Below are 23,878 nucleotides of genomic sequence, written 5' to 3'. Positions count from 1 at the left end.
ATAGACAGATAGATACAGTCAAGGACAATATAAGCCGCTAATGTGCATAGCCACACGTGTAACTGAACAAACAACGTTTGGTTCTTTGAGTCTCCTGGGGAAGATGGACTGATTAAAATGTTAGACTGAAAAAGATGTAGTCTTTTATTTGTTTGGAAGGCTTTTCTAACCATGGACGCTGTTGTTGTTTTTAAAAAAGGCCTAGAAAATTACGAAATTACTTTCAGGGCTGCTCAAACTATAGTGGTGTTAGAAACAGTTGATAATTAGGAAATTGCGAGGCAGCTAGAATCATGGCAGTGTTCGAGAAGGTCCAGAAAATTCTCACAGGCCAGTAATTTGGAGGGAACACAAAGATTTCCAGAACACTGCGCCACCCCCTCCCCAAATATATTTTCCATCCTTTTTGAGATGAGTGAGACCTACCATCAGGACACATCGCTTTTCAGAATGAGTTGAAATGGGCCCGCCAGCCGTTTCTGTTGTCACAGCTAATTTAAGAAAGCAGGCTCTGGAGCCCAACTGTTAAGGTTCAAAACCAGGTCCTGCTACTTGTACTATGTGATTAAGGCCACTTGATTTAACCCCTTAGAGCCTCAGAGTCCTCATGGTCCAAGGCTATTGGGAAGATTAAACAGTGAGATGTGAGCGCTGGGTTTAACATGGCATCTGCCACATACAGGTACTTGGTGACATCTCACTAAATGGAAAGGCCACAAGAGAGTTGCCGTTCTCAGTCTATAAAGGGAAGGCACCGTGAACTGCCTCTCACCATCTTTTTGCAAATTAGAGGTAATATGTATGTTATTGCTAGACGTGTCATAGGCTGGTAGTTAATACTGCTGTTATGACTATTGTCAGCATCTGTCTTGTCTCCTGATTGTATATATCAGTGCACACCCACTAAGCTGCAGTTTCCTGAGGACCAGCAGGGCCAGCTTTGTGGGTATGCAACTTGGGCAGCTGCGTGGAGCCCACCTTTAGAATGGCCCGCACTTGATTGAATACTCTGCTCCGGCAGGGTTGAAATTCTTCCTAGTGTTTTAACAGGGACCCATATATTATTCACATTTTGCACCGCTGTCCTCGAATTATGTCGTTGCTCCTGAGAACAAAGTTTCTTTGAGTATTGTAAGGCTTGTCTTTCTACACCTTAGGTTTGCATTAAACGTTCATGAATTGAATGGACGTTGCCAGCAAAGAATAATGACTGAACATGAATTTATGTATTCGAGGCCCACTTTCATAAATCAAGGCTCTTCCTGAGTTTGTCTCATTGTGTGTAGGTCTATTGGCCGATCACAAGACTCCCTGATGACAGTATTCATTCAAATAAATTCTGTCAATATAGAACTGGATTGAGTATTTGCAGGATCTATGTTCACAACTTCAGATGGGAAGGTTTGCTGAACATGAAAAATTATTTTGTGGAGCAGGATAAAGTGCTGCACACAATGTTATCAAGATCACTTGAGTAAAGGTGGTTGCTGATGTTTTTAATATCGGCACAGTTAACAACTGCCTTTAAATATTGCCTTTTCAACATAGTCCCTTGGACTGCAAGGAGATCCAAACAGTCCATTCTAAAGGAGATCAGTCCTGGGTGTTCATTGGAAAGACTGATGCTAAAGTAGAAACTCTAATACTTTGGCCACCTCATGCAACGAGTTGACTCACTGGAAAAGACTCTGATGCTGGGAGGGATTGGGGGCGGGAGGAGAAGGGGACGACAGAGAATGAGATGGCTGGATGGCATCACCGACTCGATGGAGGTGGGTTTAAGTGAACTCCGGGAGTTGGTGGTGAACAGGGAGGCCTGACGTGCTGTGATTCATGGGGTCACAAAGAGTCGGACACGACTGAGCGACTGAACTGAACTGAATTGAACTGATCAACATAAAAAGGCGTGTAAGACAAAGGAAATAAATTATAATTCCATTAACCGTCACACACTGTAGAAGTATCTATTATAAAAAGAAAATCCTTCCCAACTAAGTTTTAATGTTCTGGATCTGAACTTTTTTCACAAAAATAAAGGCTCAAATAGTACACTTGAGTTCATTTTGGAATATTAATGAGACTAAAATAGATTTAAATTTTCCTTTGAGTCATTAAGCTAGAAAGTCAAAGTGCTAAAAATACAGTTTTGCTTCAAAATAGGTAGAAATGGAAAACTGTAGAAAGGATTTCTTGTTTTTAAGTTTTCATGGAATATAACAGAGCAGAAGGACTTATTGAGCGAAATTTGAACAGATTTTAATGCAGAATTTGACTATACATCCAAACACATGTCTATATTTGTCATGTAGCTTTACTTGTCAAAAATATCTTAAAGCTTGTACAGTCAGAGAAAGGTATCAATAACATAAAATTTCACAGCCCCCTTTTAGAACTATGGCCTTAACATTTTGTAGGGAAATAAAGCTTTGGTTAACCTTGACTCTGGCCGACCTCATTAAAATAACAGCCTGTCAGCTTCAAGTTTAAAATAACAGGGTTGTCAATTTTATATGCAGTGGAACAATCTACAGTTTTATTCTCTGGGAAAAAGACTGTGGAAAGTGCTGGAAGGGACAGAAAGATTGGACAACACTGCCATCTGGTGGTCAGATAGAAAGGCAGTCTCTAGACACCAGGTGAACTCCGGGAGTTGGTGATGGACAGGGAGGCCTGGAGTGCTGTGATTCATAGGGTCGCAAAGAGTTGGACGTGTCTGAGCGACTGAATTGAACTGAACTGAACTGAGACACCAGGTGAGGCTGGGCCTTCTTGAAGTATAAGGTGGGATGATGTCAGGCTGCCTTGTATTTAATTTCTCTTGCGTTAACTTTTTGACAGCCCTGTGTCTTTAAAATGCACACGCATGCCTAGATTCTGTGTGCAGTTTAGGATTATAAGTTATAATTTAGTAATTTATAATCTGAAAATTGCAGTAGATCAGTAAGAAACTCTGCTCTTTTTTAACCTGTCATCCCTGAATATCAGTAACTTGATGCAATTAATTTTCAAGAGAATGAATCGTGTGAAAATAGGATCCACAAAAAACTTTTTTTTCTCTTTTTTTTATTATTATTATTTTTTAACTTTTCAATATTGTATTGGTTTTGCCATACATTGATATGAATCTGCCCCGGGAGCCTATTATACAGAGTGAAGTAAGCCAGGGAATTTAGAAAGATGGTAACGATAACCCACAAAAAACTTTTAACATATTTTCGTTTTTTAAAAACTGCCACATACCTGGTGGCTTGTTCCATGAATATCCTGGTAGAAATTCATCCATCTGTTCATATGTATATGCTTTGTGTACTTTTCTGAATGATTGTTATACTTCAGTAAAAATAAATAAGTGTAAGCCAAAAGAAAATCTCTGCCACATAGGCAAAATATCGGCAGATGTCACAAAACTAAATGCAACATGTTCCCATTTATAAAAATGGAAACAAATCTAGGGAAGTGCTGGATCCCAACCAGACTTCAGATGTAACCTAACTCAGTCTAGTTCCTTGCTGATGCACTTCTTGATTAGGCAGGAAGCAGTGGAGGGCCAGAGAATGGCACCAAAGAAAAGGGATGAAAATGAGTTTGGTTGATTGGAAATACAGTAAGGCCCCTACATACGAGCCCTCCTGTTGCAAAACTTTTGAAGATGTGAATGCGAGTTCACATGTCCAATCCGTAAGTCAGTCCATGTGTCTGGAGTACACATTGTCACGTGCGTGCAGCCTCTACAAGTGACTGCTTTTGTGTACTTTGCAGTACTCTGTAGCGTACAATACTACAGTATCATTTCAAGCCCATGACATCCAGAAGCAAGGACATAAGCAGCAGTGACGTAGCTGGTACTGCTAAAAAACACCCGCTCTTGTACTGTTACAGTGTACTTTTGGGGGGCTTCCCAGGTGGCACTGGTGGTAAAGAACCTGCCTGCCAGTGCAGGAGACATAAGAGATGCAGGTTTGATCCCTGGGTCGAGAAGACCCTCTGGAGGAGGGCATGGCAGACCACTGATGTATTCTTGCCTGGGAAATCCCATGGACAGAGGAGCCTGTTCGGTTACAGTCCATAGCGTCACAGAGAATCGGACATGACTGAAGTGACTTAGCACACACACACACACTGTATTTTTCAAGGTACTATACTGTAAGATCAGAACGGTTTTCTTTATTTTTTGTGTTTGTTTGTATGTACTATTTGTATTATAAACAAATTTGTATTTGAAAAGTATTATAAACCTATTACAGTACAGTACTATATAGCCCATGGTGTTAGTTGGGTACGCAGGCTGACTGTGTTGGACTTACAAAGGTACTCTCTGAGCATAACTCATTCATATGTAGAGGACTTGCTGTACCACCTACCAAAAGAATTCAGAAAGACATTCTGAGAGTCCTCTAGCTTTAAGTAACAGCCTGCCTTCAACTCATTTAAACAACTCAGCTCCTCCCACATCACTGCCCCCCAACTCTCCATGTGCCAAGGAAGGATCTTAGACCTACATTCTCAACATGGCAGCCACCAGCGACATATGGCCATTGAGCGCTGGCGATGTCTGTAGGCTGAATCAAGATGGGCTGTAGGTATAAAACACACGCCAGATGTTTATGACTTAGCACAAAAGGGAATGTAAACTATCTCACTAAAATTTTTCATACTCATTATATGTTGAAACAATAATATTTTGAATACATTGGCATAAACAGAGTATATTCGTATGATTAACTTCACTTTACTTTTTTTACATGGCTCCTGAAAAGTCTTCTGTCCATGGAATTCTCCAGGCAAGAATACTGGAGTGGGTAGCCGTTCCCTTCTGCAGGGGATCTTCCCGACCCAGGGGGACCAAACTCTGGTCTCCTGCAATGCAGGCTGATTCTTTACCATCTGAGCCACCAGGGAACCCCTATATGGCTCCTAGAAAATCTTAAGTTGCATTTGTGGCTCATATTGTATGTCTATTGGATGCTGCTGCTTTAGACACTCATTGTTTCCTCGCCTAGAATGACCATTCTGCAATTTTTACAAGATTGTTCCTCTCACACTGGAGCTAGAAAAGGGAATCTCTGACATCTCTTGAAGGAGACCAAGAGAATCTGTTTAGGTTACCGGATGGTTAGGATGCAAAGGTGAAAGTCAAGTGCAATGATGTCACTGGATTCTAATCACAAGGGGGAGTAAATGGCACCCCTCCTTGGTGCCCCCATGGGGTAAATTGGATCTTTAAGGTAACCAGATGGCTCCCAGGAAAAGGTAATTTACCTCCCAGGAGTAAGAACTTGATTTCCCAGAAAGAGTGCACTTTCGTCCCCCTGTACCATCTGTCTCCATGGTGATATTCCTACTCATTAAGAACCTCCAGCTCCAAGCGCCCTCACAATGTATTAACTTACCAAGTGTTATTAAGTCTTTAAGAAGATAGTTGGCAGCGTAGGAGTGGGGAGTGGTGGAGAAAGGCAGTCGTTTCCCCGTTTGGAAACTAACTTGGAAAATGAGGCAACTTTGCCAAAGTCACAGTTAAAGTAAACACGTCTCCACACTCTGGGCACTTCTGCTTCTCTCACATATTGAAGAGGCTTCACATTGATGAACTTTGGCCTCTCAGGGTCCCTCTGCCAAAAAGAGATCTTCCCAACCTTTCTACCTGCAGAATGCTGCTGCTGCTGCTAAGTCACTTCAGTCGTGTCCGACTCTGTGTGACCCCATAGACAGAAGCCTACCAGGCTCCCCCGTCCCTGGGATTCTCCAGGCAAGAACACTGGAGTGGGTTGCCATTTCCTTCTCCAATGTGTGAAAGTGAAAAATGAAAGTGAAGTCGCTCAGTCGTGTCCGACCCTTAGCGACCCCATGGACTGCAGCCTACCAGGCTCCTCCATCCATGGGATTTTCTAGGCAAGAGTACTGGAGTGGCTTGTCATTGCTACTCCTTCTTTAAGGCTTAATTCAACTGCCGTCTCTTCCTTGAAGCCTCCCTCGACGTTGCCTCCTTCTCGATAGTAAAACATTGACTTGACTTATCATACCCTACGATCTGAAACCTGTGAGTCATTTATTATGCTTATTCAAGCGTCAGTTTGTTTCTCTCACTAGGTAGTAAGTTCCTTGATGGCAGGACCATCTGATATCGTGTATGTGATTCTGTGTCCAGTACATTATAGACACTAAACAAATGTGTGTATGTGTATGTTTACTTGAACCAACTACTCATACGTAGACCCTACACATCCATTTCTCCATCAGGTAAGGAGGTTTATAAAAGATGCCCCTCCCTAGGGCAACATTTATTTTGCAATTAAGAGCATCTAGAATTCAAATTTCATTGACAGTTTAACTTGGAGACTCAGAATTGAGGTTTTCCCTCTGCCTACTCTACTTCATTCATTCATCCTTCCATTTATTTATCCATTGGGTATCTATCTATTGAATGCTCGACCTTGTGCCAGACAGGACACCCGTCTCCTAGGATGTGCTGAACATAAAGGACAGAGGCCCTGCCCCATGTCACCTGCAGTCTGGAGAGAGGGACGACCCACAATGCCAATGAATGGGGAAATTGTCATGATAAGATCAGAGACGTCTCTGTCCACACTTATGAAGGAGGTCCTAAGTGACCCTGGGGGTCAAGGGAGGAGCCTAGAGAAAGAATATTGAAGTTGAGACCTGAAGAAGGAATTATCCACTAAATCGTGTCTTCTCGTTCCAAGGTGTAGACAACACGCTGGTTAGAGATCAAAGACATACTTGGGTCCCGTAACTGATACACCTGGGTGCACCTGTTACCATCTAATTCTGCTCTTCCTCAAATCCCCTTAGGCTGAAATCACTGGCGGTTAAACGAACTAGTTCCCAAATAAATCCATGACGGAAAAGGCAGAACATTGTGTTCTATTATAAATAGAATGCCAAAGATGCACAAATAGCATTTATTTTGCACCATACAGGACAAATCTACATCAGTTCAGTTCAGTCGCTCAGTCGTGTCCGACTCTCTGCGACCCCATGAATCACAGCATGCCAGGCCTCCCTGTCCATCACCAACTCCCGGAGTTCACTCAGACTCATGTCCATCGAGTCAGTGATGTCATCCAGCCATCTCATTCTCTGTCGTCCCCGTCTCCTCCTGCCCCCAATCCCTCCCAGCATCAGAGTCTTTTCCAGTGAGTCAACTCGTCGCATGAGGTGGCCAAAGTATTGGAGTTTCAGCTTTAGCATCAGCCCTTCCAGTGAACACCCAGGATTGATCTACATAGCTGAGTGTAAATCAAATCACGCATGCCCAACAGGGATTTGTATGCTTTTTATTGCCTACTCCATAAGAGACTTAGGGCAACCCATATCTACCCTAAATGGTTTTAGAATTTAGATAAATCTGATTTCCATCCACCACTTGCTAAATATTTTTCTGTGCTGTACCTAAATTATTTTTCCAATGTGTATTCCTCCTTGTGGGTACTCTCGCTGTTGGATAAAATCATGTTTGTAATATCTTACTTAAGAAGGCCCTGCTCAATTGCACCAATCTTGCAAGAGCGAAACGCGGTTCCTCATTCCTTAGTAAGTTCCAAATATCTATAGTGACTTGAGAGCAAAAGACCAAAATCCACATCTACTTCTCAACTTTGCTGAGAAAGAATACAATCCTAAACCTTTAGAATTAAATGACGGATCCTAAAATAGTCAGCAATGCCTCAACTTGAAGTGTAATGCTTTGCCATGCCTCCTTTCCCTTTTTAAATTAGCAGACATACTCGTAAGATCCTGGATTTCATTCCCTGAAGACAAGAATGCAACATTTTAAGAGTCACATCAGGTGGTTATGAGCTGAACAGAATCACTGCTGTATCTCAATCACAGGACAAGTTAGAGACTCTATGTGGGTTCTCTGAGTATTGTCAAAGACCCTTCTCATGGGGCGATGGCACTTTTAAAGTAATAGTTGGCAAAGAATCAGAATTTTTCAGCAAGACTGGATGTTCAGAACGTCAAGCTTTTTTTCATGTTGGCAAAATTGAGCTATTAAATATATCAACTTTCTCTAGCCCTCCTGTATTAGTGGTAATTTCCAGATTGGTCCTATACAAAGGGATTGTTCCCAGCACTGCCATGACCTTGTTAGCTATATCAGGAAACTGAGGCTAAGAGAGGGCAATCTGCTTTTCAAGGCGCAAAGAACTTCCGAAAGTGATCGGATAAATGATATTGGAAGAAGTCAGTCTTTAAATATCCAAACTGCTTCCATGTGCCTTTTGTAACTGCTAGAAATTCTGAATTCTTTCTCTTCTTTTGAGCCTGCCTCTGAGAGTGTTCTGCACCATGAAAACCGCATGGTCTAATAACCCAACTTAGAATCGGCACTGGTCACAATTCATGCTCTAGGTCAGTTGTCCCCAACCTTTTTGGCATCAGGGACTGATTTCATCCCTGATGAAAGACAAGTTTTGAAGACAGTTTTTCCATGGACCCAGGGGTGGGGGATGGTTTCGGGAGAATTCAAGCACGTTACATTTATTGTGCTCTTTATTTCTGCTATTATTACATTGTTATATAATGAAATAAGTATACAGCTCACCATGATGCAGAATCAGTGGGAGCCCCTGATCTGACAGGTGGAATTCAGGCGGTGGGGAGCAGCTGTAAATATAGATGAAGTTTCACTCGCTCACCCGCCGCTCACTTCCTGCTGTACTGCCCGGTTCCTAACAGACCAGGGACTGGAACCAGTCCGTGGCCCAGAGACTGGGGACCCCTGATCTAGATTTCAGAAAGCTCCTTGGGGATGTCTGCACCATGCATGCTAAGTCGCTTCAGTTGCATTCAACTCTGCAGCCCTATACGCTGTAACCCCCCAGGCTCCTCTGTCCATGGCATTCTCCAGGCAAGAATGCTGGAGTGGTTTGCCATGCCCTCCTCCAGGGGATCTTCCGGACCCAAGAATCAAACGCACATCTCTTAAGTCTACCTGCATGGCCAAAATAATGCCCGAGAAGTGATAAAGACCAAAGAAGGCAATGGCAAGCCACTCCAGTACTGTTGCCTGGAAAATCCCATGGACAGAGGAGCCTGGTAGGCTGCAGTCCATGGGGTCGCTAAGAGTCGGACGACTGAGCGACTTCACTTTCACTGTTTACTCTCATGCATTGGAGAAGGAAATGGCAACCCACTCCAGTGTTCTTGCCTGGAGAATCCCAGGGACGGGGGAGCCTGGTGGGCTGCTGTCTCTGGGGTCACATAGAGTCGGACACGACTGAAGTGACTTAGCAGCAGCAGCAGCAACCAAGGAGGACAGAGCTGGTCTCAAAAGCTGGGATCAGAGAGCAAAAGAGCAGGGGTTGGACAGACCTAGGGTCAAAAATGAATCCAAAGGAGATTCTACTGGGTGATGAGCAGAAAAGAACAGAACCTGCTCTTGGCAATTGAAGCTAACTGTGATTGCAAAGGAACAGAGCAAAGCAAGAGGGAAAGTTGGGGCTCCCACTCGGTGCCAATCACAGGAGGAGAAGCAAGAACACTCTTATGCTTTGTGATCAAGCCTTGTGCACGAAGAAACTGTTCAGAGAGGAGCAGTGACTTGCGCTGGGTCAGGAATCAGATCCTGAGTCCTCTTCCTCTCAGCACTGATGTCTGTCATTGGAAATGTTTAAATGGAGTCTAGATGAGTAGCTGTCAAGATAGTTCTAGAAAAGTTGGGGCATGCTGAGCCTCTATTTTCCATGATTCAGTGATCAAAACCACTTCTTGAAGTTATTTCTCTTTTCAGTCTTGAGAAGTAAATAGTGCCACAATTTAGGTACCCACTGTGCAAAGTAACACTTTGATTTCACGTGTATTTCTGCCGACCAAACATCTTCCTGCCTTTTGCTTTTCACTCTTGAGTTCAATATCATTTTGATGTCAAACTGTGCCATCCCTTGAGGATGTGTAAGAGGTGCCATAAAGGGATGAGATACCAACAGGATATTAGTCACAAGGCGTGAACATTTGAAACTCTGCTTTTGTTTTCTTAAGGTCTGCTGCAAAGATCTGACCTGAACAGCAAAGGAAAAAAATTTTTTCCCATCTTTATTCCACTTTGAGGACCAGTGTTTTGCCAGAAGAGAACCCCATCTGTCTTTTCAAGGTCATGCCCTTAACACAGTGTCATCCTGTAGCTGAGAAACTCCAAACCTGAAGCCTGAGGGGATGTTGCCGGCTCTTTAAATTTTTCATCCAATTTTCAATCCTCTGAGAAACTCCACAAAACTAAGCAGTGGCCTTTCGAAACTTCAGCGAGTCTCTCACTTCCTACCAGTGTTTTCATCCATCTTAGTTTTTCCTACAAAACGCATGTGTGTTTGTCTCCTTGGCAAGTAATGTGAAAAGTACCATTCCACAGGATCGAGGATATGTCACATGGTAACGGCTGGGAATGGGCTGTGGAATTCCCTGGGGATGTCTGAGAAAGCCCCGAACACAAGACTGGTTTTAGATTGTCTTGTGACTCAAGTCCTCAGCAGAGAGCTGGGTGACAGTGTTATATGCCCAAAGTCTGCTTTGAGTTCACTGATAAACCTCATCTAACAGGACCCTGCTGCCATCCCCAAGACCAATTTAGAAGCTTCCAGAAAGAACACGTGTAACCAGTGATTTTTCCAAGCATTCCAGAGCCTACTGAAACACTATACTAAGTTTTCATTGTTTAGTCACTAACTCTTTATGACCCCATGGATTATAGCCCGTCAGGCTCCTCTGTCCATAGGATTTCCCAGGCAAAATACTGGAGTGGGTTGTCATTTCCTTCTCCAGGGGATCTTCCCGACCCAGGGATTGAACCTGCATCTCCTACATTGGCAGGCAGATTTTTATGAGCCTCCAGGGAAGCCCACACTATACCATAGACAAGGACAATCTGAGATCTGAAAATAACACCAAAGAGTTTCACTGAATCAGAATAAATGGAAAACTGATGTTCTAGTGAATAGGATACTAAGAGCCATATCAGAAGACTGGACTTGAATTCAAGCTTTGACCTAAATCAAGCAAGTAGATTAAGCCTTTTTTGTGTCTTTAGCCTCTGGATTGACCTAAATGGCATCAGCAACCCTCACTTTCTCAGGAATATTAGGAAGATTGTATTCATGGATATTTGACCACATTTTAAAAATTAGCATTCACTCTGAGACATCGGAGCTTTCAATACTCTATTACAGGCTGTCTGGATGTGTTGTCAAGTGAGAACAGTAAGTCCCCTGCACGTGAACAAGTTCTGTTCCAAGAGTGAGTTCATAGGTCCATTTGTTTGTAGGTCCAATGAAGTTAGCTTAGGTCCCACCTGAGGAGGGCACGGCAACCCGCTCCAGTATTCTTGCCTGGAGAATCCTAAGGACAGAGGAGCCTGGCGGGCTACAGTCCATAGGGCCGCAAAGGTGGACATGACTGAAGCGACTTAGCGCACTCACGCACGTACTCAACTAACACAACTGGCTGTTTAGTACTGTACTGTAATAGGTTTATAATGCTTTTCACGCGTGCATGCGTGCTAAGTCACCTCAGCCGTGTACAACTCTTTGCGACCCCATGGACTGTAACCAGCCAGTCTCCTCTGTCCATAGGATTCTCCAGGCAAGAATACTGGAGTGGGATGCCATGCCCTCCTCCAAGGGATCTTTTCCAGCCCAGGGATCAAACCCGCATCTCTTATGTCTCCTGCATTGGCAGCTGGGTTCTTTACCAGTAGTTACCTAATACATTGAAAGAGCAAACAAAAAGTAAAAACATGTTTAATCTTGCAATATTGTACCTTGAAAAGTACAGTAGTACAGTTCAACAGCTGGCATACAGGGGTTGGCCTTGAATGAACAGATGGGAAACGTTTCAGACCAGAGGAGGGTGGGGGGTGGGAGAGCTGAAGGATCTTCAGCGATAGGAGACGGAGGGCAGGCGATTTCACTCACACCTGACGTTGGTGGCATAGGTTCTGGTTCCTTGTTAGAACCAGATGCGTGTTCACATCTTTGAAAGTTCACAACTTTTAAGGTAGGGGACTTACTGCAGTCGTGAACACGTGCACTCAGACCAGTGTCTGGGCACTGGAGGTGGAGCACGGCCCGAATTCCAATGCAGGTTGACAATGTGAATCGAATGACTTGGTGCTCTAAGAAAAGAGCATTGTTCTCTAGAGTAAAGCTGGATGAGGTCACCATCTCTGAAGCCAGATTATTAAACTCTCGGGTTGCAAAAGTGGTATTATGTATTGTGAATTTCCCTTAACTTGACCAAAGTGGTCTTGTTCAAGAGGCAAAAATAAGGCTCCCTTTGTTTCTTTAAATAGATTGTTTTCCTAAGCTAACAAATGACCTTCAGCCTATAAAATATTCAAATTGTTTTCTTTCCCCCCTCAACATGTATTATTTAGTGCATAGCCCTTTAAATATTAACCATCTTTTTTCTAAAGATATGGTATATATTATTTACATCCAGTTATATTATGTTCCCATACAGATGACACAGACACATAGCAGTCTTTCTGAAGTCATGAGCAGATAGGGCATCCGGCCAGGTACACACAACAGGTATCCAGTGAACCGAATTCTGGTCCTGGCACGATTGAGAGAGGATAGCAGGGGGTCTTCTGACAGTTCATGTCTCATACTTCATATGCAAGATCCAGAGGATCGAAAAAGTCCAGAGCAGATGGGCCTCAGGAAATAGATAGAGAGCCATGGGCAAAGTCTCTTGGAAGAGATATCATACGCCCCGTTGAAGAATCCACATAGAACCAAAGGTAATAACAAAGTTGAAAAGCTCCCCATCAACATTTAACAGGTCACTGGCTTAGAAAATCAAAGGCAAAATACTGGACATGGTATGTCTTGATAAGGATTGCAGACTGTGTAAGATGGGTCTCCTTGCATTGTTTTAGTTAAATTCTCATGTTTTTTCCCTTTGCCCAGACTGTCTCTGAGATCTCTAAGTCTTTTCCATCTTACCTGTGTAAATTACACCTGGAATGATATTCAAGATGGCTGCTGCTGCTGCTAAGTCACTTCAGTCGTGTCCGACTCTGTGCGACCCCATAGACGGCAGCCCACCAGGCTCTGTCGTCCCTGGGATTCTCCAGGCAAGAACACTGGAGTGGGTTGCCATTTCCTTCTCCAATGCATGAAAGTGGAAAGTGAAAGTGAAGTTGCTCAATCATCAGCGACCCCATGGACTGCAGCCTACCAAACTCCTCCGTCCATGGGATTTTCCAGGCAAGAGTACTGGAGTGGGTTGCCATTGCCTTCTCCACCTTCAAAATGGCAGGAGACTAGAATCCCACTTAGAGGACTGGAGGGATCATCTCCGATCCCCCTGTCCCTTGAGAGTGACCAGGTCAGGGGAAAGCACTTTCTTCAGAAAGCTTGACTGAATGTACCCATGTCTTCCTTTCTCTCCAAAGGAAAATCCAGCTGGCAGTTGCTGGCAGTTGGTGGTTTAATCAGTAAGTCTTGTCTGACTCTTTGCAAGCCCATGGACTGTAGCCCTCCAGGCTCCTCTGTCCATGGGGATTTCCATGCAAGAACACTGGAGTGGGTTGCCATTTCCTCCTCCAGGGGATCTTCCAGACCCAGGGATTGAACCCACGTCTCCTGCATTGGCAGGCAGATTCTTTACCACTGAGCCACCAGGGCAGATAATGGACCATTTCTGAAATCTTACTTCCCTTGGCAGATAACTGGCAATGCTGCTATATATTTATTCATTCAACAGAAATTTCTTGAGCACTCAGGAAATGCACAGTGCTGTTTACCAAGTCTCCTGGAGTCAGGAAAGCACAGATGCTCCTCAGCAAAATGAGGAGCTAAAGACCAGAATGGTGGTGAAAAGCAATGACTTGTGCGTGGATCAACCAGCCCATCATTGGAGCAAAGACGTGGGAGGACATAATGCATTTTGTGCTTTTTTTTCCCTCTGGATAGAAATGACTAATTATCCAGCTTCCTAATCGTCCCTATGGCCGAGTTCAGCAGCCACCCGAAAGCAAATGTCAGCAAAGTTTTATTTGGTTGGGAAGGAAACTTCCAGACAAATTGATGTCAGTGCCCCCAGAGCCCTTTGCTTACCTGTGACTGTCCTACTTGTTTTGTGTCTGTTCACCAGCCTCTAGCCAGGGAAGCTAGTATCCTTCAAGCACAGGGACTCTGTACCAGCTATGTTTGTATCCCCAGTGGGTAGCAGAAATCCTAACTTAACATAAAGCATATATGAAGTGTTTAACGGATAAACAAAAGCCATTTTTCTTATTTAACCAATGTATTGGAACTTTTTCTAAATTATAATAAATACATTTCCCTAACTCATGAAGGCTGGTGGAGGGGGCTTCCCGGTGGCACAGGGTAAAGAATTCTCCTGCCAGTGCAGAAGACACAAGAGACGCAGGTTCGATCCGTGGGTTAAGAAGATCCCCTCAGGAGTGGCAACCCACTCCAGTATTCTCGCCTGGGAAATCCCATGGAGAGGGGAGCTTGGCGGGCTTCAGTCCCATGGGGTCACAAAGTCTGATACAACTGAGCACAGACACGCTGATGACTTATGCAGGATCTCTCTTCCTATCTCATTAAACAGATTTCACTGAATGTTTTTGCTTGCTAAGTCAGGGATTCAAAGTATATTGTGTCAGTCCCTGGGCTACAGACTAGCAAGCTCCAATTTTTTTTTTTTTCCTTTCTTTTGACTCTCACTTCTCTATCAGCAAAAATTCAGAATCATAGATACCCAGGATATTTATAACTACTTCTGCATAAATTATAGATAACACCGCTACACTAGTATATTCTGTACCTTGTGAAACTTATGCCAAAAAATAGAAACTTTTGAAAAGTGAAAGAAAATGCAGAAGCTTTATTATTTGTACTTTGTGAAGTTGCTGATGGGAGGGCTATGTCATGCCTGCCATTTTATTGTTGTTTCCTTGTGCTTGCCCTGATTGAGAAGAAAGAAATCCAAAGTTTCTTTGCAAAAGTCATTTTAAGTCACTGGTCCATTTAATGAGTTAGTTAAAACTGCATCATCTAATCTATAGATACATTTAACCAGCACATATGAACTGTGATAGACTTCAGTACCCTAGGAGCAAGCTAACGAGGGGAGAGGAAGATCCATTCCAAGCCTTTTCCCAATGTAGAAATCTCACTCTTTCTACAGGATAATTGAGAAACTGCCAGTGCCATGTGAACTCATTGAAGACATGTCAATCTGTAGATAGATGAAATTAAATACTAGAAAGGCTTAACTCCCCTTATATTTTTATATTTAAAAATAGAAATAGAAGTTCTAATGTCTTTGTCTTGAATCACACTGAATCATCTTGTCCACCCCTAAGGATGTAGACAACACCCCATCACCAATCCCCAGCAAATACAAGCTGGAGACCATGGCTGTAGGCAACACCCTTATCAAGCTGAGTCGTTAAAAGTAACAATTCTAAAGTCTGTGTTTGAATTTGAATTTCCTCTCCACTATTGACTAGATGGGCTTCCCTTGTGGCTCAACTGGTAAAGAATCTGCACATAATGTGCGAGACCTGGGTTTGATCCTTGGGTTGGGAAGATCCCCTGGAGAAGGGAAAGGCTCCCACTCCAGTATTCTAGCCTGGAGAATTCCACAGACTGTATAGTCCATGGTGTCGCAACAAGTCAGACATTACCGAGCAAGCTTCACTTTAACTTGCACTGACTAGATGTATGGCCAGTTTTTTCACCTCTCTAATCCCCCTTTTCCTAGTTGCAAGCAGGGAGTAATATTTCAGCACAGAGTTGTGAAGATTGAATGTAAATGCTTTAGCTCTAAGAAAGCTCCCAGTTAGCCTCCAATTGTTTTGAGTCAATTACTGCCCTAGGCTGAATATAGCAAGGCTCTTAAACATCCTGTGTCCTGACAGTAAAGTCTTATTTCTTTTCCTAACTTTCTGCTATTGTTAACGTTTTCCAATGACACTAAAATGGATGGAAAAATAATAAAATTTACATCCATGTGTTCTTTATGTAGATTCAATCATGGTTAACTTTTTTGCTATTTTCAAGTCTAAGACAAAATAACACCTGTCTCTGAATACCTCCTTGTGAATCTTCTAAAAGCAAGGACAGTCTCCTACACAACCACAATGTCAGGATTACACTTAAAAATAGTAGCAGAAATTCAATAATATCATCCACTATCTATTATATATTCAAAATTCTCCAATTATCTCAAAGCTCTCTTATCCCTTGGTACCCATCTCCAGATCCAAGATTCTGTTAATGTCTTCACACAGCATTGGGTTGTTACGCTTTTAGAGGGTTTTGGTTTTTTTTTTCATTTACAAAAATTTCCCTTTATTGTTTTCCCTCTTCTTTTGAAAAGTCAAAGCCAGCTTGTCTTATATAATATCCCCCATACTGGATGTGTCTGATCATTCATTTATGGTGTTACTTAATTTATACTTCTATTCCTAATATTTCCTGTAAACTGCAAGCTGTTAAGTCAGGAGCCCCATAAGATTCAAGGTAAATATCTGGGGCAAGATTACCTATTGAATGAAGTTATCAGATGACAGTGCTTGGACAGTCCTTCTTTCTGCTCTTTGTTTTTACTGAACCCTTTGATTTCAACAGTCTTTCCACCTTGTTGCCTGCCTCTCTCTTCTGTGTAATTGTACAGTTCTGTAGGGTGGGTATGAAAATGGTACCACCGTGTTTCTATCGCTAAGCATTCAGGACCCTTCACAGGCTTTAAACTGAGGGTCTGCCTTTACTGCAGCCAGTTGTTGAAACTGAGTCAGAAATCAGAGTCGAGTCCGGGTATGTTTGATCAGAAGGCTCAGATTCTCCCAGTCTGTCCGGATCAGATTCCTGTGGCATAACAGAAATTGTTGTTTAACTTTCACAACCTATCAGTAGCATAGATGGAAAGTATTTAGTACACAGATCTTTCTAATATTCAGTATAGTATTCCTCATGTAACACTGCTGCTGCTGCTAAGTCACTTCAGTCGTGTCCGACTCTGTGTGACCCCATAGACGGAAGCCCACCAGGCTCCCCCGTCCCTGGGATTCTCCAGGCAAGAACACTGGAGTGGGTTGCCATTTCCTTCTCCAATGTGTGAAAGTGAAAAGTGAAAGTGAAGTCGCTCAGTCGTGTCTGACCCTTAGCGACACCACGGACTGCAGCCTACCAGGCTCCTCCATCCATGGGATTTTCTAGGCAAGAGTACTGGAGTGGCTTGCCATTGCCTTCTCCGCATGTAACACTGGATAAGTGGTAAATATAATTTGCAAGTATTAGAGAGAGTTCATTTGGGAAGCAGGGAAAAGAAGTTAGAAATTCTCATTTGATCCCAGGTCTTTGTTTCCGTCAAGTTTGTGTTATTAATGAATCAGACCTCATTCTTATTGTTAGTGATGTATTTCCACCAAGAGTCCTTGCTAACATGAAGCTTAGCACACAACAAAACTCAGATCTAGAGCTACAGAAAAGTTACATTATTACTCAAAAAGAAAAGTATTCAAAGTGTTAGTCGCTCAGTCGTGTGTGACACTTTGCTACCCCGTGGGCTGTAGTCTGCCAGGTTCCTCTGCCCATTGAATTCTCCAGACAAGAATACTGGAGTGGGTTACCATTCCCTTCTCCAGGCGATCTTCCTGACCCAGGGATCAAACCCAGGTTTCCCCCATTACAGGCAGATTCTTTACTGTCTGAGCCACCAGGAAAATGAAAAAATATTTCTAAACGAGGTGAGAACTGAAAGATTTTCTTAATACTAAAAAACTGAGGGCAATCATCCAGCTATTCTTTAGAATCAAAGGCATATTCCTCTCCGGTGGCTAATAGTGTCCATTTTTTTCAGCTGTCTGCCTCACCACTCCAGTCTGGAAGTGAATTGGACGGTGTTTTCGTGCAGAATGTTAAAACAGCTTTTGCATCTCTTACTGCTTCTTTGCCGTTATCACCTTCGATTTCACAATGAAAATGCCTGGCTTCTGAAATGCCAGAGTGAACACGACCTGATTAGAAAATGTGCTCTGTGAATGGCCAGAAGAGACCCACACTCCTCACTAAGGCAGATATTAATACAAGTCCTGGGGGGAGCCTCAAGGCCTCCTGGTCCTTTTGAGATAAGAGCCCACATGGTGTGACCCTCAACTATTTTCTGTTAACTATAAGGTCTGTGACCCTGTACAAGTCTTTGCACTTGTGCTAGTTTGCTAGGACTGCATAATCACCAACTGGGTGGCTTACAATAATGGAAACTTAATTTTTCACAGTCTGGAGGCTGGAAGTCTGAATTTTTGCTGCATAAGTGATTTTCTCAACCAACATTTATTGAACACATACTGTATGCTGAAACCTGTGTGTCTAACTCATCTCAGTTTGCCCAGGACTTTTCAGTTTTTGCACTAAAAATTAGTGATCCCCCTAGCTGCTGCTGCTGCTGCTGCTAAGTTGCTTCAGTCGTGTCTGACTCTGTGCGACCCCACAGACGGCAGCCAACCAGGCTCCGCCGTCCCTGGGATTCTCCAGGCAAGAACACTGGAGTGAGTTGCCATTTCCTTCTCCAATGTGTGAAAGTGAAAAATGAAAGTGAAGTCGCTCAGTCGTGTCTGACTAGTAGCGGCCCCACGGACTGCAGCCCACCAGGCTCCTCCATTCATGTGATTTTCTAGGCAAGAGTACTGGAGTGGCTTGCCATTGCCTTCTCCGTGATCCCCCTAAGTCCTAGGCAAAATGGGATGGTCGGTCACCCAACCCCTTCTAAGCACTGAGAATAAAGACAAATTAGAACCCTGTCCCTACCTTCAAGAAGCATGTGCTCTGAGAATCGGAAAAATAAGCCAATTATAAAGGATTGGAGCGATCAGTACTCAGAATCATGAATGAGGGCCCTCTTGGAACACAGAAAGTTCCATCCAAGTCTCGTGGGGGTCAGAGGATGGGGTGGTGTTGAGAATAAACCATGAAAGATACAATGCTTGAGTTTGATTTAAAGAAAAAGCAGCATAATATACATTTAAATTTGGCAAATATGGAAAAATGAGATACCTGTGGGATGTCATGCAATTTTCTTCTTTCCCTGTGTGGGAAAATGTATATAACTGGTTCAGACTCCCACAGCTTAAAGGTGGAGTTTCTGTATGAAATAAGCGGAAAAGAGAAGGCTCATTCTTGGTGTATCTATTGTGGGATGGAATAGATCCTACAGTATTTCCATTCTGAAGCTGGTGGCCATTTTCTGAACTAGCGATAAATATGTAATACATGTTTCTCCCTCTGGGGTTTGCATTTGAGAACAGTAAGGATAAGTGGCCTAAGGGAATAGTCCAGGTTAGAGGTTAGGGACATCAGAATGGCACTCTGCTGAACAAATCACATGTGAAGGATTTTATTTTTGACATTTTTTTAAAAATTCAAACTTACTGAAAAATTGCAATTTTTGAAAAAAAAATATATCTCCTTCTAGATTCACCAATTATTAAAAATTGCTTCCATTTGCTTTCTCACTCTCTCTTGCTCTATACATCTGTATGTTTTATATTTATTATTCCTGAACCATTCTAGGGTAAGTTGTGGAAATCATATCTCTTTAGTTCTATGTACTCCGATGTGTATCTCCTAAGAACTTGACATTCTCCGGTGTTATCACAGTAGGAGTCCATACTCAGGAAATTTAACATTGATACAATATTATTATCTAATATAGAGTCAGTGTGCAAATTTTTCCAACTAAACATATCCTTTTACACAATTATTTTTCCAATCGTCCAATCCAGAGGCATCCACTGTATTTGGACACCATGTCTCTTAGTCTCCTTAACCTAGACGAACTCTTCAGCTTTTCTGTATCTTTTATGACTGACATTTTTAAGGAATACAGACCAGCTGTTTTGTAAAACATCCTTTAGTTGGGGTTTGTCTACTGTGTCCTCATGATTGGATTGAGGTTATGAATTTTTGCTGCATAAGTGATGTTTTGATACTATCCCATCACACCTGGAGGTACCCAGTACCAAGCTGTTCCATGACTGATCGCTTGGTTAAGTTGGGGGCTGCCAGGTTTCCGCCCTGTAAAGTGACGACCACTTGTCCTCTTGTAATAATAAGTGATCTGTGGGAAATGCTTTGTTGTTGTTTAGTCACTCAGTTGTGTCTGACTCTCTTATGACACTGCCCCGAACTGTAGCCAGCCAGGCTCCTCTGTCAATGGGTTTTCCCAGGCACGAATAATGGAATGGGTTGCCATTTCCTTCTCCAGGGGATCTTCCTGACCCAGGGATTGAACCCATGTCTCCTGCATTGGCAGGCAGATTCTTTACCACTGAGCCATTAGGGAAGGTCCAGGGGATGCTCTGGGATTGTGTAAATATCCTGTTCCCCATCAAACTTTTAGCCAGTATTCTTTGCACTTGTGCTAGTTGTCTAGGACTGCATGATCACCAACTGGGTGGCTTACAATAAAAGAAACTTAATTTTTCACAGTCTAGAGGCTGGAAGTCTGAGACCCCAGTGTCAGCAGGGCTGTTCTTTTCCAAGAGGGAGAGTCTGTCCCAGGCTAGTCCCCTGTCTTCTGGTGGCTCACTGGCCATCGCTGGTGTTCCTTGGCTTATAGAAGCATTATCCCAATCTCTGCCTTCCTCTCCGCAGGGTTTCCTACCTGTGGGTATCTCTGTATCTAAAACTCCCTTTTTGATAAGAACAAAGTCATTTTGGATTAGGGCCCACCCTAATGACCCCATTTTAACTTGATCATCTACAAAGATTTTATTTCCAAATAAGGTCAAGTTCACATTCACAGGTACTAGTGAGCAGAATCCATCTTTTAGGGTGGACACAATTCAACCCACAACAGAATCTATTGATGATACTCACTGAGATCAATTACTATGAGATAGCTGCAGAACAGTGATTTTTCTGTCATGTTTTCAACATTTCTTAGTTGGGGTTTCGGGGATTTGAAGTTTTTTGAGTAGTTGTTAAACAGAGAGTGTCCGTCCACCTATGACTGGACAGAAATGGGTACACATATTTAAAACAAAAAAATTTTTTAAACCAGTGACAATATGCATATACATCTGTGCTAAGAATGGTGAGCAGAAAAGGACTAGCATCACTGTAGTCCCTTTAGCCAGTCAGAGGGGCTTCCCTGGTGGTTCAGACAGTGAAAAAAATCTGTCTGAAATGAGGAGACCCAGGTTTCACCCCTGGGTTTCGAAGATCTTCTGGAGGAGGGCATGGTTACCCACTGGAGAATTCCATGGACAGAGGAGCCTGGCGGGCTATAGTCCATGGGGTCTATAGCAAAGAGTCAGACACGACTAAGTGGCTAACGCTTTTTAGGCAGTCAGATTTGCTGGAAGGAGGGCCAAGGGGGCAGTCTATGGACCAAAGTCAGAACCAGTGGAGCAAATCAGAGAGTGTAGTTTTTAAGCTACCCTGAGATTTACTGAGTATAAGCCAGTCTTTGGAATATCATCACTTACGCTCCAAAACAAAAATAACATCACACCATTCAAGGATATGTATCAAGGTCTTAGGTTCAACATTCTGGTCATCTTTAGTACCTGACTGGTGAACAGGCATTTCCCAGGGCTGAAATCTCTGTCATCATCAGAATCACAAATAAGCAAGGACCAAAAACTGTACGTACGGTTCTGGAACTACTGAGAAATAGAACTAGGGACAACACGAAAAGCTCTTTCATTTTTTTGTGAGTTTCCTCTTAAACCTGACAACGGATCGTTGAAGTGTTTTCTCAGATCTGTACTCCATCCACAGTAAACACAGAATCCTTTGTTTCCAAAGGCCACTGATCACAAGTGTGAGTGGTCCTCCCTTCTAGGATGCTGTATAGGTCTGCCAGGCTGTCACAATGAGGTGTGGGTGGCTTAAACCACAGAAATGTGTGGTCTCATAGTTCTGGAGGCTAGAAGTCGAAAATCGAGGTGTCAACAGGCTTGGTTGCTTCTGAGGGCTGTGAGGAAAGGATTTTGTCCAGGTTTCTCTCCTTGGCCTGTAGACGAATGTTTTCTTCCTGCGTCTCTGTGCACACCGCCGTGGTCAAAGCCCCCCTTTGTATAAGGACACCAGTGCTATTGTATTAGTGCCAACCTAATGACCTCATTTGACCTTCCTTACCTCTGTAAAGATCCCAGATCCAAATAAGGTCATATTCTTGAGGTTCTGAGGGTTAGGACTTGAGCATATGAATATTACAGAACATAATTCGACCCATAACAGCGGCATTTCCACCATCCATACATTTTCCCCATGTTCTTATAGACAGAGTAGAACATCATGGTGTGACTCCATGAACCTCAGTTCTTATTGTGGAGCCAAAATGGTCCTGAATCCCTGTCTTACTCTTTCAGCAGATGAAAAGTCAGAGCTGAGCCTGAAAGCCCTAGAGTTGCTGGTACCAAGCTCCTCCCAGCCATCCATCCACAGGACTGTGGATTTTACATTTACTCGTATTCGGAAGGACTCTTGTCTGCTGCTAGAGGTTTTAAAGTGGGTTTAGGGTGCTCCTCATCGTCCAAGAGTGTGCTCTGTGGGCCTGTCCACTGGTCAAGAGCAAGGGTCACCAGCGGCTGAATTAGTGACTATACTCATTTCTTGCAGAAACGAGTAGACCTTTGGAGAACACGTTGTATCTCGTTTTTCATCCCATAGGTATGTTTATCTGACATCCAGGCAAATGAATCCTGAAGATCAGATTGAGGGTGTTTGCAATAAGGAACCCCTATTTCTGCCAGCAGGAGGGGGACCCAAAGCCAATTGAGATGCCTCATAAGTTTTTAATTCAAAGGCTGGGAGGGCAGAAAAAATGGAAAACCAAGAGTCAATTATCTGAGAGCCCTCTGCCAGAAGCTAGAGGGAAGTGGAGGAAGGAGGAAGTGAGGCTTCCATGGGCAATAAGTCCTACAGGATGGGTTCTCTCTTAAAGCTGATGGGGAATCTGTGCTCGTCCCATCATGGACTCTAACCTTCCCCTGCACTGTGTCCTGGGGTAGAAACGGACGATTCCCGGCGAGAATGTTCACTCTCTTTCCTTGCTTTCTTGATCAGGTCACAGACATAAAAGAGAAATTGAAGCTCTCTAAAAAGGTCTGGTCGACATTGCCCTACACCATCTGCAAGGACGAGAGCGTGACGGCGGGCACGTCCAACGAAGAGGAATGTTGGAATGGACACAGCAAAGCCAGGTGAGGGCGGCTTGCTGTTCTTGCGGAAGGGATACTGCACATCCAATCCTGGAAGGCTCTCCTGGCACAACGCTGCAGACCTGTTTATGCAAAAACCAGCGGAGGGTGGAGCGACAAGTCGTCACTTAGTGACAGCTGTTCAGAGTGACAGGTTTGATGGGCACCTGGGAGCGCTTACTCTCAAGGTGCCATTAAGCGTGGAATCCTTGTTCTGCATGCCTCCCCCCGGACGAGGACAGAGGGATGGTGACAGATGCCAGGTTACGGATATCTTGAGATCACAAAGAGCTTTTTATGTTCTCTTAATGACTTTAAGGTAGCGGAGCTATTTTTATCCATAGTTAAATTTGCACAGCTTACTGGGGTTTTTTTCCATTACAAGTTAAACAGGAAGTGAACATTCAACTGTCATTTTTTTCACCCTGGGAGAAAAAGAAAATACTGAAGTCTCATTCGAAGGGTAAGGGAAAAAGAAAATAACAGACAACCAAGAAAGCGTTCTCGTAAGTCTGATGCTTTAGAAAGTCCCATTGGAATCTCCTACTGAGAGATGGCTCTGTTCTCCCCCTCCACTCTGCTGCCCAAAGGCTACTGCCGCTTGGTATGGAATTTCTGACTTTCTTGATTCAGCCCAGAAATGGGCTTGGCCTGAGTTGTCATAGGGTGGAGAAGTTGGACAGGAGAACTGGC

General features: G+C 43.4%; 1 protein-coding gene across 1 annotated transcript in view; it reads left to right on the top strand.

Moving 5' to 3' along the window:
• GPC6 (glypican 6) overlaps positions 1-23,878 on the top strand; it is a 1,277,347-nt gene that overhangs the window by 1,229,160 nt on the left and 24,309 nt on the right. The window contains exon 7 of the mRNA XM_055426553.2: positions 23,052-23,188. Coding sequence (XP_055282528.1) covers positions 23,052-23,188 — 137 coding nt within the window. The remainder of the gene's footprint in view (positions 1-23,051; positions 23,189-23,878) is intronic.

Source organism: Moschus berezovskii, chromosome 13, assembly GCF_049115385.1.
Source record: "Moschus berezovskii isolate FMDL1 chromosome 13, NW_MosBer_1.0, whole genome shotgun sequence".
Classification (NCBI taxonomy): domain Eukaryota; kingdom Metazoa; phylum Chordata; class Mammalia; order Artiodactyla; family Moschidae; genus Moschus; species Moschus berezovskii.
This window is presented reverse-complemented; position numbering and strand designations above follow the sequence as displayed.